This window comes from Callorhinus ursinus, unplaced genomic scaffold (genome assembly GCF_003265705.2).
Source record: "Callorhinus ursinus isolate GAN/ISIS: 27379988/994484 unplaced genomic scaffold, GSC_fseal_2.0 scaffold48, whole genome shotgun sequence".
NCBI lineage: Eukaryota > Metazoa > Chordata > Mammalia > Carnivora > Otariidae > Callorhinus > Callorhinus ursinus.
In genome coordinates this window covers 5422214-5439777 of record NW_027397110.1, presented here as the reverse complement: position 1 = coordinate 5439777, position 17564 = coordinate 5422214, and the positions used below count along the sequence as shown (strand labels likewise).

At 56.6% G+C, this 17564-nt stretch overlaps 1 protein-coding gene across 2 annotated transcripts in view; it reads left to right on the top strand.

Annotated features, from left to right (window-relative positions):
- The window catches only part of MPPED1 (metallophosphoesterase domain containing 1), a 73532-nt gene that overhangs the window by 11862 nt on the left and 44106 nt on the right, over positions 1–17564 (top strand). For both annotated transcript variants that reach the window (XM_073882827.1, XM_073882828.1), the window contains exons 2-3: positions 626–945; positions 8913–9098. In XM_073882827.1, the coding sequence (XP_073738928.1) occupies positions 722–945; positions 8913–9098 (410 nt within the window). In that variant the 5' untranslated portion in view covers positions 626–721. The remainder of the gene's footprint in view (positions 1–625; positions 946–8912; positions 9099–17564) is intronic.

Below are 17564 nucleotides of genomic sequence, written 5' to 3'. Positions count from 1 at the left end.
GAGTTGGTGGAGTGCAATCTGTCTGGGAAAATCCCTTCTCTAGGCTCTGCTCAAAGATATCTTTAGGCGACATTGATGTTGAGGAAGGAATTTGCGACCGCCCGTGCTCTCCACCTGCTGGGGCTTGCAGGGGTGTGTGTGTGGGGGTGTGTTTGGGAGTCTGTGGGGAGGGGGCTGGGTGGCAGGGGAATCTTCCCTGTTCGCCCATTCGGATAAGTGAAACTTACCTTACCTGTTTCCAGAATACCAGCCATTGTCCTGCCCCAGCTCCCGGTCACCCTGTGGGCTCTGGAGAATTTTGTGGAAGAACACCAAAAAAAAAAATGTCTTAAGTATTTAAACATGTCGGACCATGCATGCATCCATCCCCGGCGTTGTGGGTTTTTTTCTTTTCTTTTCTTTTCTTTTTTTTTTTTTTGGTACCCCCCCCCCCTTCCTCTCCTTTTCTTTTTACCAAAGTATATTCATCAAACTGCTGAGTTGGAAAGATCTGTAATGAGTTTTTGAGCTGTATGACTGTGTTTTTTTTCTCTCCCCCCTTCGTCTTTCTAAATCTTCATCTGACATTAAATAAAGCAAATCCCAAACAGATTAACTGTCGTACGGTTCTGCTCCGTCTCCTCAGTCTGTTCCCAGGTCTGGCTCGGGGCCGGGCGGCGGCGGCGGCGGTGGCGGCGGCGGCGGCGGCGGCGGGAGATGCCTGGGCGGCCAGCAGAGGTCCATGTGGCGCGCTAGGTGGGATCCCGGTGTCCTGAAGGCAGAGGCCCTGGCCCTCCTGCCCTGCGGCCTGGGCATGGCGTTCTCCCAGTCGCACGTGATAGCCGCTCGGAGACACCAGCACAGCCGGCTCATCATTGAAGTGGACGAATACAGCTCCAACCCCACCCAGGCCTTCACCTTCTACAACATCAACCAGGGCCGCTTCCAGCCACCGCATGTGCAGATGTAAGTGGGCAGGTCTGAGTGGGACCGGCTGCCTGGGGTGGGCTTGCGGACTCGGGGTGCCTCCCGGCCTCTGGGCCCAACGGCTGAGGGTGCTTGTTGGCCAGTGTGATTCTGGAGGCTCCGAGTCGGGAGGGATGTGTGGGACGTGGCTGGGACGGGCTGGAGGCCGGTCTGGCTCCGAGTCCTGTTTCAGTTGGCCAGGAGATGCTTCACAAATATTTGACAATGAGGTGATGGCACATAAAAATCCAGACTTCTGGCTTTGCTTTAGGAACCCGCAAGTCCTGGCAGCTGCGGGCCCACAAGGCCTCATGGCGATGTCTGGGGGGCTGAGCTCCAGATGCCCCCTCTTGGGATTTGGGTTGGTGACTCCTGGTCTAATTCATGTTCCTCATTGTACAGCCGGGGAGACTGAGGGCCCGAGAGGGAGGGGCCTTGCTCCGGGCTCCAGGCAGGTTGGGACCCTAGTTTTGGGCTGGCTGTCTTCCCTGACCTCTACCTCTTTCTTTTGTCCAGACCCCTTTTGCTTCTATAAAGAAGGCAGAGATGCTTTCCTCACGGACTGGGGAGTCCTGCCGCCTGCCCGCTAGGGCTGATGCAGAATTCCAGGGATGTCCCAGCAGGAAGGCCAAGGCGAGGGCACAGATTCGGGATCCCCTGGGACTGGGAGGAAACTTTCCCCTCCCTGGGTGCTTTTCTGAGGTCTGGAGAGGCAGGGGAAGCCCAGGGAGGAAGCGGCTAAACTCCCGGCTCTGCCCCAGGCAGCTCCTAGAAGACCCTCCTCCTTCTTTATACCCGACTTCTTCCAGGGCTGTGAGCACCAACTCGAGGGAGCAGTGTTAACCTGGGGGCCTGGTGGCTGTCCCTTTGAGGAGACTGGAGAATCTGGCTCGTGGACCACTTGGGAGAAGGAGGCCAGGGGGTTTCCATTCCCAGGCCAGGAGGTTGGGGGTGGGCAGGTCGCTGCCTCTGGTTCCCATGTGGCTCCCTCAGGAGCCGCCCTCTGTTGGGAAGTGTGAGTGCGGACAGATTCCTCATGGGGAGAAGGGCTCTGGAAGGCAGGCAGGCACCAGGCCTGGGGTGCGCTCCAGCGCTGGGCATGCACCCTCCCCTTGGTGCTTGCTTGGGAAAACGCTCCTTTCTGTGGGCACTGAGGCCTGGTGTTGTCAGTAGCTGCCTACTTTATTTTTTGGCACATTTCTACTTGGGGAACTAACTGCCTCCTATTTCCATTTTGGGGGCCATATTGGCAGGTTGGGTCAAGACGGAAGGTCCAGGTTCGTAGCATTCGATTTCTTAGTGGTGGGGACCTTGAGGCCTGGCAGGGCCGCTGCAGGGAGGGAGACCTTCCCCACGCCGGGTTTTGTCTTTTGTCCATGGGGTTAGTCCTCTGGGGCTGGAAGTGACCATGCCTGGGGTCCCCGGATGTTGGGCTGGACTCCTGCTCCAGCGGGGACGGGCAAGAGCACCTGGTGCAGGCAGAGCAGGTGGGGTTCGTGTAGCCTGTGCCCCTGCCCCACTTAGAAGGGTCCCCGGGCACCGGAGATAATGTCGTGTGGCACCGTGCAGAGCTGTCGCTTACAGGGCCCCGCAGACACCCAGCAGGCCCCAGCCCCGGAACAGAGCTAGGGGAACAGGAGGTCAGAGGGGAGGAGGCCTGCCCCACGCCCATGCCCATTGCACCCGGCCTGCTCCACGCGGCCACCTCCCAGGGCAGGGGTTCCAGGCTGCCATCGGCAGTGGGGCTCAGGGGTTTGGGCAGTGAGTGCCCCGGGAAGAGCATGCACCGAGCCCTGGTTCTGGGCTCCTCGTCCAGTGCTCCCTCATTGCCTGCTCGGGCCAGCTCCGGCTCTGAGACGCAACTTTGCATAAAGCCGGGGGAAGCCAGGGCCAGGCAGGGATTGGGGGGCTGTTTCCTCCCACCTCCCCTTCTTTCAGACTGCAGGCCCCCAGCACAAGGGAAGTGTGAGGGCTGCCGATGGTGGCTGTGCAGGTTTCCATGGCGAGTCTCCATCGCGGGAGAGACAGGGAGGATGGATGCCGCTTCCCGACGCGTGATTTATCACTGCCCTGGGCTTTGTTCTCCGGGGTGAGGGATCGAGGGGGCCGTATTTAATAAATCCACAATTTATATTCAATAACAACAGTGACAACCCAAACGTGGCCCCCGATTGAGCCGTGTGATTTATGTGGTTGCCCCAGAGACCCTGGGGGTGATGAGGCTGCCTTTGCCTGAGTAATGAATCTCTGGATCTGGACCTCTGGGTTCAGGGCCCCCAGACCAAAGATCCCTCACCCTGAGGGCCTAGAAACCCTGTGGTGGCCTAGGGAGAGCCCCTCCAGGTGCCAGCCCTTCTACCCCGGGGGGGATGGGTGGATGTGTGGCCCCATGACCGGTGAGAAGTCTTGATGGGCAGGGATATCGTGACGGTCTGCCTGAGAGGTGCCTTGGGGGCTGGTGTCAGGCATAGTGACTCTTCTCGCTGACCTTTAAAAAGAATCCTGTTGGTGGAGACTCGAGTCATCCCATTTAAAGACCCTCCAAGCACATCTTGAAGAATGTAGCAGAGAGGCGCCTGGGTGGCTCAGTCGTTAAGCGTCTGCCTTCGGCTCAGGTCATAATCCCAGGGTCCTGGGATCGAGCCCCGCATTGGGCTCCCTGCTCCACGGGAAGCCTCCATTTCCCTCTCCCACTCCCCCTGCTTGTGTTCCTGCTCTCACTAGCTCTCTCTCATCAAATAAATAAATAAATAAAATCTTTAAAAAAAAGAATGAAGCCAAGTGGCTGGAGCATGGCTGAGCCCGGCCTGGAGCTGCCCCTGTGTGCCGGGCTCCTGGACCTCCCAGCCGTGCCCGGTCAGTGAGTTCATCCCCTCTCCGATGCGCTGAGGTTTCAGAGGGCACCCTGTGGTCCCAGCCCGTCCACACACTGAGAGGCCCCCAGAGGCGGTGGGGGTCAGCCTTGAGCCCAGAGAGGATGGAGGGGCAAGGCAGGAGGAGAGGCCAGGCCTGGAACATTCCGTGCCTCCTCCTGCCTCAGGTCCCTGCGTGTGCTGTAAGTGCTGTCGCTTCTGCCTCCCCCTCGCTTTGCCCTGGTAACACGGACTGATTCTTCAGATCTCACCCAGCCGTCACTTCCTCGGGAAGGCTCCCTGATGGCTCGCCAGACCAGTTCTCCCCTTCCCTCAAAGCCGGCCCCAGCTCTAGGGGCTCTCCCTGCCACCAGCCTGGGGCTGGGCCCTGGAGCCTAGCACAACGGAGAGATAGAAAGAAGAAAGAAAAGGGAGTGAGAATAAGGCAGGGAGGATGGCCCCAGAAGAGTGGAGGGAGATCAAGGAGGGGTTCGTGGGGGCAGCGGCATAACCCCTGGGCTTGAAGGACCAGCAAAAGCAAAGGCGCAGAGGTGGGAAGGAAGGGCAGGCTCAGGAGGGCAGCGTGGTGGGGGTCACCTCAGAACGAGGGCCTCGTGAGAAGAGCACCGGGCATTTGTGTGACACTGAGCTAACCAGTCACTGCCTGGGTCTCCGTTTCCCCAGTGTGGAATGAGGGGAAGGGATTGGAAGGCTCTCCCATTCGGGAGCACCATGGCTGATGCGCAGTCACTTGTCTAGACATGTGGTTGGAACCTCACTGAAGGGAAGAGTCCTCTGCCCCCCCAGCGGCCCCCCATCCTTCAGAGTTCCCCATTTCCCCAGAAGTAGAGATGACGGAGGGGACGGCCTCTGTGGAGTTTCTGCACTTCCAGGGAGCCAGTGGCTCATGGGAGGGGGAGCCCCAAGAAGAGCGCCAGGGCCCAGGAAGTGGCTGCAGGGGGCACTCACATCCAGCCTTTGAGCCTCAAAGGTCCTTGAGTTTTCACACCTTCTCCCAGAGTGAGCAGGATGTCCCCACCTTACAGAGCTGGCCTGGAGGGTGGGAGGGTCCAGGGCACAGCGAGGAGGTGGCCCAGTTGGGGTGCAGGCCTAGTCCGGGCGCCGGAGGCCATGTTCTCTATTCTGCGCCCTTCCTGCCGCCGTGATCCCTGTGGGAATATCCCTTGTTAGGCAGGGGAGAGGTGGCGACAGGTTTCAGGTCTTGGAGAGAAAGCTGCAACTGTCACCTTGTCTCTGGACCCTGCAGAATGTCACTGGAAAATAACCATTTTGCTTTGTTTTCTCTTGTCACAGAAGGTGTTGACAAATTCCTGTTGTGAAGACCCAGGTTCAAATCTACTCTTTAACTTGCTAGCCAAGGCCTTGGATACGGGACTAATGTTTCCAACCTCAGTAACTCCCCGGGGCTGCTGTGACTCAGGTGTTAGCCAGCGTTTGGCATTACAAGTGTCAGAAACTCAATGTGAATTGTCTTAAGGATAAAAGAAGAGCTTATTGGCTCACCTAGTTAGTGAGAAAGTCCATGTTTGGACCCAGCTTCAGGTATAGCTGGATCTAGGGGTCAAATTATGCTGTCAAGCTGTCCCACCTTCTGGTATGCTCCCTTTCTTTCTCTTTCTCCATATCTTGACTCTTTTTCTTCTTCTTCTTCTTTTTTTTTTTTTTTAAGACTTTATTTATTTATTTGACAGAGGGAGAGATAGCGAGAGCAGGAACACAAGCAGGGGGAGTGGGAGAGGGAGAAGCAGGCTTCCCGCGGAGCAGGGAGCCCGATGTGGGACTCGATCCCAGGACCCTGGGATCATGACCCGAGCCGAAGGCAGACGCCGAACGACTGAGCCACCCAGGGGCCCCATGTCTTGGCTCTCCTTGTTCTTGTCCTCGTCTGTAAAATGGGCACACCCACAGTACCCTGCCCACATGGTCATCGTGAGCGCAAGGACAGTGAGTGAGTGTCATGCGCTTAGCAGATGACCAGCTCTTGATCTGGGAGAAGCATCAAGCACCCATCCCATTACTGTTTGTTGTTATTTCAATACAAAATACAAGCCAAATAGCCGAAGGATGGTGCAGGGAAGTAAGAGTCTTTATTTTTTTCTCTGGGGATTATTAGGTTTGCATCCTCACTGAGCTCAGTAGCCTCAGGGTGGAGGGAAATAAGCACACAGTTAATTAAAGAGCCCGGGCTCCAGCGGCAGGCCAGCCCCACTGGAGCCCTCAGAATTCGCACTGCCCTTGGCTGGCTGGTGGCGGGCGGGGCTGAGGCCTGCTCAGGCTGCTTCCTAAGGAACTCAGGGGAGGAGAGCTTGTTGGGACCAGAGGTGGCTCTGGAGGTGGCATCTCGCTCCCTGTCTCTGCCTTCTTCATCTCTCTTGTCTCTTTGACTTGTCCTCTGTCACCTTGTGGCATGCCCACGACCTCAGTGTGTGTAGGGGTGAATGAGTGAATGAATGAAAAATGAATCTGACTGGCTCACTCATGTTCCTGTGCCAGGACGAGAGCCCAGTCGTGATAGGCTTCCCTTGGTCCAGTAGCTGTGTTGGGGCAGCAGGATGTGCAGGTGATCCACAGGCCTGCCACCTGCCAGACTGTCTGTCAGGGTGTGAGGCGGGGGAAGGAGGCAGGGGAGGGAAGGAACTCAGAGAACGGAGGGGTGGGGGGGGAGATTTTAGCTCCCAGACCAGCTCAGGTCCTACCTCCCCCTGGAAGCCTCTATGGAGCCCCTTGCTGGGGTAGGGCCTTCCCTGGCCCCCAGCTTTTCTGTTGCCCCATCAAAGCTGCCTGGCCAAGTCTGTCTCTGCCATCAGTCTGGAGTCTCTGGCCCTGGGATCAGGCCTGGTTCATCCCTGTGGCCCCAGCATTGAGCTCAGGGCTGGCCCACAGCGGGTGGGCAGAATGTGCTGGGCTGAATGAATGAATGAATGAATGAAAGGGTGCCTGTATGCAGAGGGAAGAGGAAGAGCCCCAGTGCCTTCTTGCTGGTTGCCATCGGACTCAGGGACTCTTCCTCTTCTCCCTGGTCACACCACCTCGCTTGGACCTGCTGGGGGTCTAACTCGGCTTGACCACCCCCCTCAAGGGCCAAGCAGGCTCCCTCCGGTCCCGGCACCGGGATGCCATGGAGAGAGGCTGGCTTGGCGCCTCCGACTGTGGTGGATAGAGCGTTCTAATGCTCCCTGCACATTAGCATGCTGAACCCACGTCTCTCGTAAGGTGTTAATTAAATTTCTTCGAAGTATATTGTCTGAAAAAAAAAAAGGATAATTAGAAAGATGTCTTTAAAAGTATTTATGTAACTGATATGGTACTGCTTTTGGTTTGCCGCATAATTAGATTTAAACACAACTCCTCGAGCGGCATACTCATTTGGAGATAGCTGCTTGTTGAAATGTCATTGCGTTGTTTTTAAGAGTTTTGAGCCTGGCAAAATCATTCAGCTGAGGAGGCTGAACGTGGCAGGGAGAACACTGAACTGGGAGCACGGAGCTGGGTTCGTGTCCCACAGTCTCCCTTTATTCCCTGGCACGCCGGGGGCCACTCTCTCAGTGCCATCGTCTGCGGAACCAGAGGGCTATGGTGGGCTTCCCGGAACAAGAAGTTACATTCCGGCAGCTCTTTTAATTTTCTGATAATTTTTGCTTAGTGAGGTAGCTCCATTTTACAGGCAAGCAAAGCAAGGCCAAGTTGAAGGTCATACATTAGTGATAAGGGGCAGAGCTGGGGTTTGAATCTTGGTCTTCTAATTCCAGGACTCTTTTCCTACACACCCCTGGGAGACCCTTGTTTTTGTTTTGTTTGTTTTGTTTTTAAAGATTTTATTTATTTATTTGAGAGAGAGAGAGAGGGAGAGCACGAGCTGGGGGCGGGCAGTGGGGGAGGGACAAGCAGACTCCCCACTGAGGCTTGATCCCAGGACCCTGAGATCGCAACCCGAGCTGAAGTCAGATGCTTAACCGCCTGAGCCACCCAGGCGCCCCGGAAAGCCCTTGTTTTAAAAATGATGGGACCGGGGCGCCTGGGTGGCTCAGTCGTTAAGCGTCTGCCTTTGGCTCAGGTCATGATTCCAGGTCCTGGGATCGAGCCCCGCATCGGGTTCCCTGCTCGGCAGGAAGCCTGCTTCTGAACCCTCTCCCACTCTCCCTGCTTGTGTTCCCGCTCTTGCTGTGTCTCTCTCTGTCAAATAAATAAATAAAATTTTAAAAAAAAAAAATAGGGCGACTGGGCGGCTCAGTTGGTTAAGCGACTGCCTTCGGCTCAGGTCATGATCCTGGAGTCCTGGGATCGAGTCCCACATCGGGCTCCCTGCTCAGCGGGGAGTCTGCTTCTCCCTCTGACCCTCTTCCCTCTCGTGCTCTCTATCTCTCATTCTCTCTCTCAAATAAATAAATAAAATCTTTAAAAAAAATAAAAATAAAAATAAAAATGATGGGACCATCTCAGAGTTTAGAAAAACTGCCTTGGTTTCATGTGCTCCTGTGAAATCCCCGCTTTCCCACGCGGCTCTCCCTGGGTGCTGTGTGTGCTCCGAGGGGCGCTGCAGGGGGACAGCTCTCTCACTAGGACCAGAGACTATAGCCCTTGCATTGTTGATGGGGCTGATGGCGTGCCTGAGGGGATGAAACTGGTTTTTAGGGGGTGAAAAAAAGCTTATTCTTCTTATTATAAAGCCAAACATACATACATGAACACGTATACAGCTGTCTGTGGTGTTAAAATCTCATGGGAGGGGAGCGAGTAGGGAAAAAGCAGCTAAAGAGGCCCCACGGGGGGTGATGGGAGAGAGGGTTAGCAGTAGCCAAACAGTGGGTTAGCTGCCACAATCGCACTGTGCCCACTGGTGCTCCCCACTCGTTACCTCCTTGGACCCTCCGAGGGCCCCGTGTTATAGAAGGGAAACTGAGGCCCAGGGGAACACACATTTTTGCCCGGCTGGCGAGCAGGAGAGTCAGGACTCAGACCCCTGATGTCCCACTGGGAAGGCTGGGCACACTGTCTGTGTTTGGGGTGGATGTGGTCCGAGCGGACGGGGCTGTGAGCTGTGGCTTTGGCCACGGGCTGGACATGGGTCACCTGCAGTTTCTTCTCTCCCTGCAGGGTGGACCCCGTGCCTCATGATGCCCCAAAGCCGCCCGGCTACACCCGCTTCGTCTGTGTGTCTGACACCCACTCGAGGACAGACCCCATCCAGATGCCCTACGGCGACGTGCTGATCCACGCCGGGGACTTCACAGAGCTGGGGCTCCCAAGCGAGGTCAAGAAGTTCAACGAGTGGCTTGGTAGGTGCTGGGCAGGAGGTGGCCTTGCTCTGCTCCCCGGGGAAGCCCTCCCTGACCTCCCACTCTCTGTCACACCTCATCTCCTACCCCAGCCCCTGTCTCAGCCGTGACTTGTTTGTGCAATTCTTTTGGCCTGGGAGATGCCCTCCCGAAGGGATTTTGCTCAGGTCTATTTATGTCCACTGGCGTGTCCAGCCCCCCATGCCTGGTACAGGTAGGTGTTGAACAAATAATTGGTGAGTGAATGAATGAATGAATGAATGCCTCTCTGGGAATGGTGATGTCCGGGCAGGCACCACCCACCGCCCTTGTGATGGCTTCCCCAGTGAGGGGACCTGCCAACAGGGGACCCACGCAGGCCCTCCCGGGGGCAGCTCTGGGTAGGGGCAGCTGAGCGCTGTGGGCAATGGTGGGCGATGATTTATAAGCATACCCCCAGGGATTTGTCTTCAGCTTTTTGCTTTCTTCCCAAACAAAAAACAACATGAATATGGAGCGCCCCTGGGAAAAGCCGCTTGCTTGGAATCCAGAGAAACCTCCGAGGGTGTTGTCTCTGCTGTGGCCCGGGGGACAGATGGAGGGCCCCTGGGTGGCCTCGCTACAAGCTTCCGGTCTTGGAGGTGTGGGTGCAGGGCCGGCCCACCTTGGGGCCCAGCCCCGCTCCCTGGCTGCCAGCCGGTCCCACCCCCAGGGCCCTCCTGCTGCACACTTGGCTGGGAGTTCTGTGAGCAGAGGGCCAGGAGCGGCGCGGGAGGCTGCAGTGAGCAAGGGGCCCAGCTCTACCAGTAGAGACAAATATTTACAAGCAAGGCCTTCCCCTCCGCTTGGCAGTCTTGGAGCTTTAAATATTGATTTTTTGAATGGGAAATTCTGATCAAGTGCCCTGCTTGGGCTGGACCGTGTGAAGGCCGGGGTGGGAGAGAGCTCCTGCAGGGTGGGTCGGCCGCAGGCTTCTGCCCAGCCCCGTGCTGCCTCCTGGCCCTGGCCGCACCCTAGGAGGGGGTCCTCGCTGGCTTCTCGTCCCCCTGGCTGTGGGTCTCCAAAGATGTGAGGCTGCACTTGGCTGAGCCAAGAGCCTATGTCTGAGGCAGATGCCAGGCTCCCACTGTGGGCCAGACAGTATGTCACTTTATTGTTTATGTTCACTTGCGTGAATGAATGAATGAATGAATGACTCTGGGAATGGCGATGCCGGGGGCAGGCTGTGTGTACCGGCATACATGACTTTTGGGAACTAGGTGAATTTAGGGACAGGTGCTGTTTTTGTCCTAATTATGAAGTAGAGGATGTCAGCCCAAGGTTCTCCAGGATGGGGACTGTTTCCGACGAGCCCCCGGCCCACGACGAGGTCCCATCCCTGTGGAGTGGATGAGTGAACCAAACAGGTGGGCCACGTGCTGTTGGTGCAGGGAAAGGGGGCTGTTTCAGGCCGAGGGGACAGCGGAGGCCGTGCGTGCTGGTGGACACTTGAGAGGAGCCACTGTTTGCCGTGGCCGGCGTAAGCGGCTTTGGGACATTGAGGGTCCTGGAAGAGAGGGCTGTGCTGACCACGACTCTGAGCCTCAGCATCACTGGGGGCACAGGGGGCCAGCACGGTGAGCTGGGCATTTTAGAGACATCGTTCTACCTGCCTCTTCACAGAAGTCAGAACAACCATGGGAATTTGGGGGTCTTCATAATTTGCACTTGGAGCTGCATCGATTTATTTGCCTGGGTTATTGCTGGGGGTGGGGAGTGTGAGCTTACAAAGGGGTCTCCCTTTTAGAAAAGGTTCCTCTCCCCCAAGCCTCTCCCCTTGGCTGCCTCAAAGTGTTTGTAGACGTCATTCAAGTAGGGTGGGCTGGGGTTGGGGGGCTTTAGACCCAAGAATGAGGAGTCCCTCTTGTACTTGACTGAGTGGCAAGGAATTCGCTCGTGAGTGAACGTTTAAATCGGAGCAGCTTCTAGAAGTCCATCTGCAGCTGGCTTTTTGGGAAACTGCTTGTTGTACGAAAGTAAGACTCATCCTCCGCGGGCTGGCAGTTCAGGTCCCCGGGGATGTGGTGGTCATGGCTGAGAGGTGGGCGGTGTGCTCATTAGGTCCATGTAGGTGCACCCATCTGGACACATGTGCATCTTTAGACAGCTAGTGTTTAGTGAGCGATAGTACATGCCAGACACTCTTCTATGCCCGTTGTGTGTGTGATCAAATCATTAATCCTCCTGACAACAGAATGAGGCGGGAGCTGTTGTCATCCCCATTTTGCAGAGGAGAAAACCAAGGCCCAGAGAAGTGAAGTGACTCACCCAAGGCCACACAAATAGTAAGGGGCGGAGCTAGGATTCCAAGGCAGGCAGCTGGACTCCAGAGCCGAGCTCATGCTGACCTGTATCTCCTTTCGGTGAAGTCTCTCTGATTCAGTGTAACTGGACTTTGCCAGTTGGGGCCGGATGTCCTGGGTCTGCTTCCTGTCCCACTAATTACAGAGGCCACGTGACCTCTCTGAGCTTCAGTGGCCTCATTTTCGAGGCAGGTGGTCAGACTCCCCTTTGCCCTGCCTCCCTCTTTACAGGTGGGTTGTTTCCAGGCTCCATTAGGATGGAGGAATTGACTGAGTTTTATAAACTGTGAAGTGCTGTGTACCTCGTACTATTGCCCCCACGAGCTGGCATTTGCCAGATCAGGCCTCCCCTTGGGGTAGAGGGAGGGGTCATGGGTGGGTCCCGCAGGAGGGGACATCTGATCATGAGGTCATGAGGCTGAGCAGCAGGGAGAAGGGGTAGAATAGTTTGTGTGCAGAAGTGTGTGGAGTTTCTGAGAAATGTTGATGTATGATCTTAGCTACGTCAGCAGTTCACACACACACACACACACACACACACACACACACCCGGAGAAAAGACCAGAAGGAAGTACTCATTCACCCGTTCAGTCTATCTCATTGAGAACCCACCACGTGCCACGTGTGTCTCAGGCACTGGGGTGACAGTGGGGCGGGAGGAACAGGGCACGCTCGCATTCTGATGATGGGGACATGGTGCATCCAGGGAGGCGGGCTCGTGTTCACGTAGGCCTGCGGGCCAGGGACCAGAGTTTGGGGTTGATTCTAAGTGCAATGGGGATTTGGGGGAGGTTCATTAGGGGAGTGACCTTTAAAAAGGTGTTCGAAGGCCTGGATTGCAGAGTTAGATTGGAAGCAAGGAGACCAGTGAGGGCAAAATCTCTGGAATGTGCCAGAACCGATGTCTGAGTGGGAGGATCATGGGGGATTTTCTTCTTTATGGTTTTCTCTCTCTTCCACCTCGATTTTCTGTAGGGAGCATGTGTTATTCTGGTGGCATCATATCAAGGGAACAGTAAAATCTTAGTTTTTTAAAATATTTATTTGAGAGAGAGAGCATGAACAGGGGGAGCGGCGGGCAGAGGGAGAAGCAGGCTCCTCACTGAGCAAGGAGCCCGTTGCGGGGCCCGATCCCAGGACCCCAGGATCATGACCTGAGCCAAAGGCAGATGCTTCACCAACTGAGCCACCCAGGTGCCCCAAAATCTTATTGCGTTTAAAGAAACCTTGGCCTCTCTGGTATCTGGTACAGGGTGGGGGTGAGGGCAGCACTGGCCTCAGGCCAGTCCTAGTGTCATCCAGCCACTCAGGAGGTCACCTGGAGCCCTTCCCTAGGCTAGCAGGGCCCCACCTGCCTCACAGCCCCACTGGCCCAGGCTCTTCTCGGATAAGAAGCTTACAGATTTGAAATTCACAGCCGGCTTCTTCCCTGTTCATTGATGTCATGGAAAGCATTTAAAATCATATTCCAGGGGCCACCTCCAGACAGACAAGAGGAGATTTAAGAAGTTAATAAAGGCCTTCTTTATAAGTCAAGATTAGGCACCTAACTGGGGGTATGTGGCTAATTTCAAGCTGACTCTAATTTGCTGGCAGGTGCATTGCTCTGGCCTTGGCCGTGAGTGGTGACCATGTTCTGCCCATTTACAGGGTTCTTTCTGGGTCTGAGTTCGTTGGAGGGGGTGGGATTGGGGGGGGGTGACAGGGTTCTCCTGAGAAGACCATTAATATCTTGGCCATTAATATCCCAAATATATTCGTGAAATAGAAATGCCAGCTTGATTTGTAAATGTTCCAGGGAACAGCTAAACAATTGCTAAGGACAGGCTTTTCAGCTCTAAGGAGAGAAAGGGACAGCAAAACTTGCTGAAAATGGAAGAGAATGTGCTAGGAGCGCCTTGCTCCTCCACCCCTAAAGACCTCAGTGTCACCCGAGCCACACTGGCTAACTGCAGGCCTTGTTCTCAGCTCTGGGTCTTGGCTCATGCTCTCCCCCCAGTGGAGAACATTCCTCCTCCATCCTATGGAGTCCTGCCCACCCTCCGGGGTCGCTGCCTGTGAAGGCTGCCCCACCCCATTGGGCAGCATTGGTCTCTCTTCCCTCTGTGTATCTGTGTACTCACAGCTCCCCATTCAGGCCCTGGTGGCGGCCCTCACTTCGTGGCAGGGAATTATCTGTGCCTTCATACCCCTGTCCCCCACCTAGACCGGCAGCCCCTGAAGGGCAGGGCTGAGCCTCATCCCCAGCAGCAGCCAACGCTCGGCCCCAGGAGGCCCTGGACAGAGGCTGTGGGTGCGGGCTGGCCTGGCGTGAGTGGGGCACTGGTGCACGGTGAGCCCGTCACTGTGTCTCCAGCAGGCCGTGCACAGCCAGCTGCCGTTGGGGGGGAATAGCAATAAGAGGGGGCTCTGAGGGGCGTAGGCTGTTGCAACATGGAATTTGGGGTGAGTGTGAGAAGACCCAGGGTCGGAGGCTGAGTTGGAGTCTCCACGATGAGGCCAGGAGGTGAGGCCAGCAGGGATCTGGACCCAAGCAAAGTGGGCCAGGTATGTCAGGTGGGCGTATGGGGACCCGCTCGGAGGCCAGGGCTGCTGAGGGCAGGAGGAGAGGCTGAGCCCCAGTGCTCCCACCTCCCAGGATGCCGGCTGACCCGAGGCCTCGGCACCACGCACATCTGACCCCAGGCAAGAACACCAGGCTGTTGGCTCTGAGTGCCGGCCATGCCGTCAAGAACTGAGTGTCTGAGCTGATGCGCAAAGCACCACCGGGCTCGTTCCCTGGGACCAGCAGGTGCCGGGCTGGCCTCCTCAGCTCCCACCAGGAGAATACTGCAGCCTCTGTACCCCGCTCCCACCCCCCAGCTCCCGCGGCCTCAGACCCCTGCACGGGCCCCGGGAGTGACCGCCCGGAGGCCACTGGCGGCTCGTCTTCATCTCTTCTCTCCTCGCTTCTCTGCGGAGCTGGACGCCGCCCCGTCTAACCTGGGTTCTCCTTCTGCGGTGCCCACACCCCTGTCCTCTTGGCACTGCTCCGTGTCCAACCCCCTTTGTTCCTTGTTTTGTTCCTGCCACTGAAGGCGACTCCTCCAGGGGGGCCGACCCTGGGCCTTTCCAGGTGATAATCACGCGGGTCCCCGGTGCTGGCTCCAGCCCAGACCTGCAGACACCTCCCCCTCTCTCCCCAGTCAGCTTTCTCTTTGAGATCCAGCTGATGTATTGTTCACTCTTCCCAGAAGATACCTCCTCCTGGCTGACCACCGGGATTTCAGGCTCATTCTGTCCCAAACCTGTGACCCATTCCCATTGGGCTATGCAGCGTGACCCCCCCGGCCTCCATCCACAGCCTCTGTGCCCTCTCCCTTCCCTCAGAGGCTGGTATCAGCTGTCACTTACTGTTATTCTGACCCTGCTGCTTGTCTCCTCCACCTGCTTCTGTCACCTGCTGAGCCGCCGTGGGCACCTGGCCGGGCTCGCCTTCCTCCGGGAGGATCCTGTGGGCCCCTGGAGGGTGGAGAGGGTGCCCCGCGCTGACCACAGGGCCCTGTCTGGCCCGGAGGGTGCTCGGCGGGAGGGTGTTTGTTGAGTAACGCGTGGCAAGGTCTGTGAAGCACACGACACACCCGTTAATTAAGTGGCATGCTACCCTTAGTGGAATCAGGCAGGGCAGGAAGATGAGGGCCTGGTAATGGAGTATTTGGAAGTTATAATTAACTTTTTACTGGGGCCCTAGCATGAAACAATACGTAAGACAATATAAAAGGGGTCCAAGGATTTAGTTAAATAGAGCTGGGTCTTTTGCAAGTAAACCCTTAATTAAAATCTGTGAGGGAGGAAGGGAGAGGAAGGGAAATGGAGAAATCACTCCGAGGTGGAGTCTGGTTCTTGCTTCATCTGCCACAGTGCTGAAGGCCTGAGGGCTGCAGAAACGGGCTGCCCACAGCCCTGGGCCTCCCTGTGATGCAGTCCAGCAGCCCGTGGAGTGGGCTCCGGGGGGAGTGAGGGGACCCGGGAAGGAGCAGGGCGCTGGCCCTCCCCAGGCAGGAACTGGAGGCACGGGGGGTTGTTAGAATTTTGGGGGAATGACTGTTCCACGGCAGCCAGAGGTGACCACCCCCTCAGCCACCTCTCCTCCTCCAGGGGCAGCCCCAGTTCTGGGTGTCCTCCACTCTCGGTCCACCCTTCCTGTCGGGGGCCACCCTCCCCTGTCTGTCACCCTCAGCTCTGTCCCCAGCAGCGTGTGCGAGGCCCCCCTCTGGTCTTGTCCCTTTAGCTGTAACTTTCCGACGCCCATCCTTCCCGCCTCACCTCACCCAGCACTTTTGACCTGTGTGTGCATCATCGGCTTGCCACGCTTGGGCCGGGACCTCACCCCCGCTTACACTACTTCACGCTCCGTACTTGCCACGCGGCGTGCCTCCTGACCGCTGCCGTGGCGTGGTGTGCGGGGCATCCCCCATTTTCGGTACCAGGCTGCAGAGACAGTGCCTGGCTGGCCCCACTAGCGGGGAACGGGACACTTGCCGGGGTCCCCCCAGCTGTTGCCAGTGTGCTCTCCAGGCGACAGAGCCTTCCCCTGTCCGGCATCACGGGGGCAGGGCAGAGTGGGGGCGGGAGTTCTCCTGGCCATGGCTGACTTCCCCAGGGCTGTAAGCCACTCAGGCTCTGCAGGGACCGGCCTCACACTGATCCGTGGTCAGGACCCGCAGCCTCTTCGCCGGAGCAGGGGACAGAGCACTGAAGTCAGGGTTCCTGGGGCCCACTTCTGGCTCTGCCCCTTACCCGCCGGGGGACCTCGCTTTCACCCCACTGAGTGTCCAAACTCCAGAAAGTGTGTCATGTGGACCGTGTGTTATGTAAGACCCGCCTGGTGCCCCAGGTCCGCATTCCTCGTGGCCTCTCGGCCCTGGGTGGGTGGGTGAGGGTCTGCCTCTCCTGCTGGGCTGTGACCATGGGAGGACAGGGGAGGGGTCCATGCTCACCCCAGTCCATACATGTCTTAGGAGCCCCCTACGTTCGCTGGCTTGATCTTGGAGGTTCAGGGATGACCACCACAGGTACGGTCCCTGCCCAGGGGGCCTGGGGCAGGGGTTCATCTGACATAAGGTGGCCCCAGAAGCCCCCTTCGTAGCTGGAGGCCCACAAGGCTGGGCCCAGTGGCCATGGAGGCCCAGGGAGGAGGCCCAGGGAGGAGGCCCCGGCCTGCTGACCGGCAGGCAGCCTGCAGCCGGGGCGAGGACGTGGATTTTATTCTAAGTGTCAAGGAGGCCACTGGGGCTGAGGCAGGGGAGGGACATGGTCCGACCCAGTGTTTTGAAAGACTCCTTTGGCTGCTGGGTGGAGCCGGGCTGTGGCAGGTAGGGAGGACACCGGGTACCAGGAGAGGCTACACAGGTGTTGGCGAGAGGCCAGGGGAGCTGGGACGGGACCTGGGGGCAGCCTTGGGGGCAGAGCGCAGTGCAGGCTTTGGCTACAGTTTGGGGGTGACAGCAGCAGGATTTGCTGATGGGAGGGAGGTATGGGCAGAGGGTGAGGGGATCCCTGCCTGGCATGAGGCAGACACCCAACAAGTGTTGGTTAAGCAAAGGAAGAAAAGAAAAGAGAAATTTTTATAATGCGGTCACGTCAATCAAAATGTTCAGCCAACTCTTGTTGCTTTTTTTGTTTTTCATTTTTTTTAAGATCTTACAATGGTCCTCATTGAGTATGTCCAGTCGACCTAAAGTGGGTCCTCATTCATTTGCTCATTAGTTGGACACCATGGCCTGATTCAGACCTTTCCAGAAACATGTGATTCTTGCAAAGACTCAAGACTGAATATTTAATACAAAAATTTTCTTGGACTTCTGTCCCCATGTCATTTCTGGCAACTTTTTGCTCAGGAGCTGGTCAGTGTCTGAGGATTTTGGTTGCAGGTGGCACAGCGGCCAACGTGGCTGATAAGCAGGTGCTTGCCTAGGTGTAAGATTGATGCTCAGATGAAAAATTGGTGAACGGTAGAGCAGAGATTTGGTGTTCATTTAAAAAATTAAATTTCTATATTCATAAAAAAATTATTCACAAAGCCAAAGTATGTTTTAGGGGCTAAAGAGAGAAAATTACCTTCTAATAAAGACGAAAAAAAAGTCTAGAATTCTAAGTTGTGGTCTAAT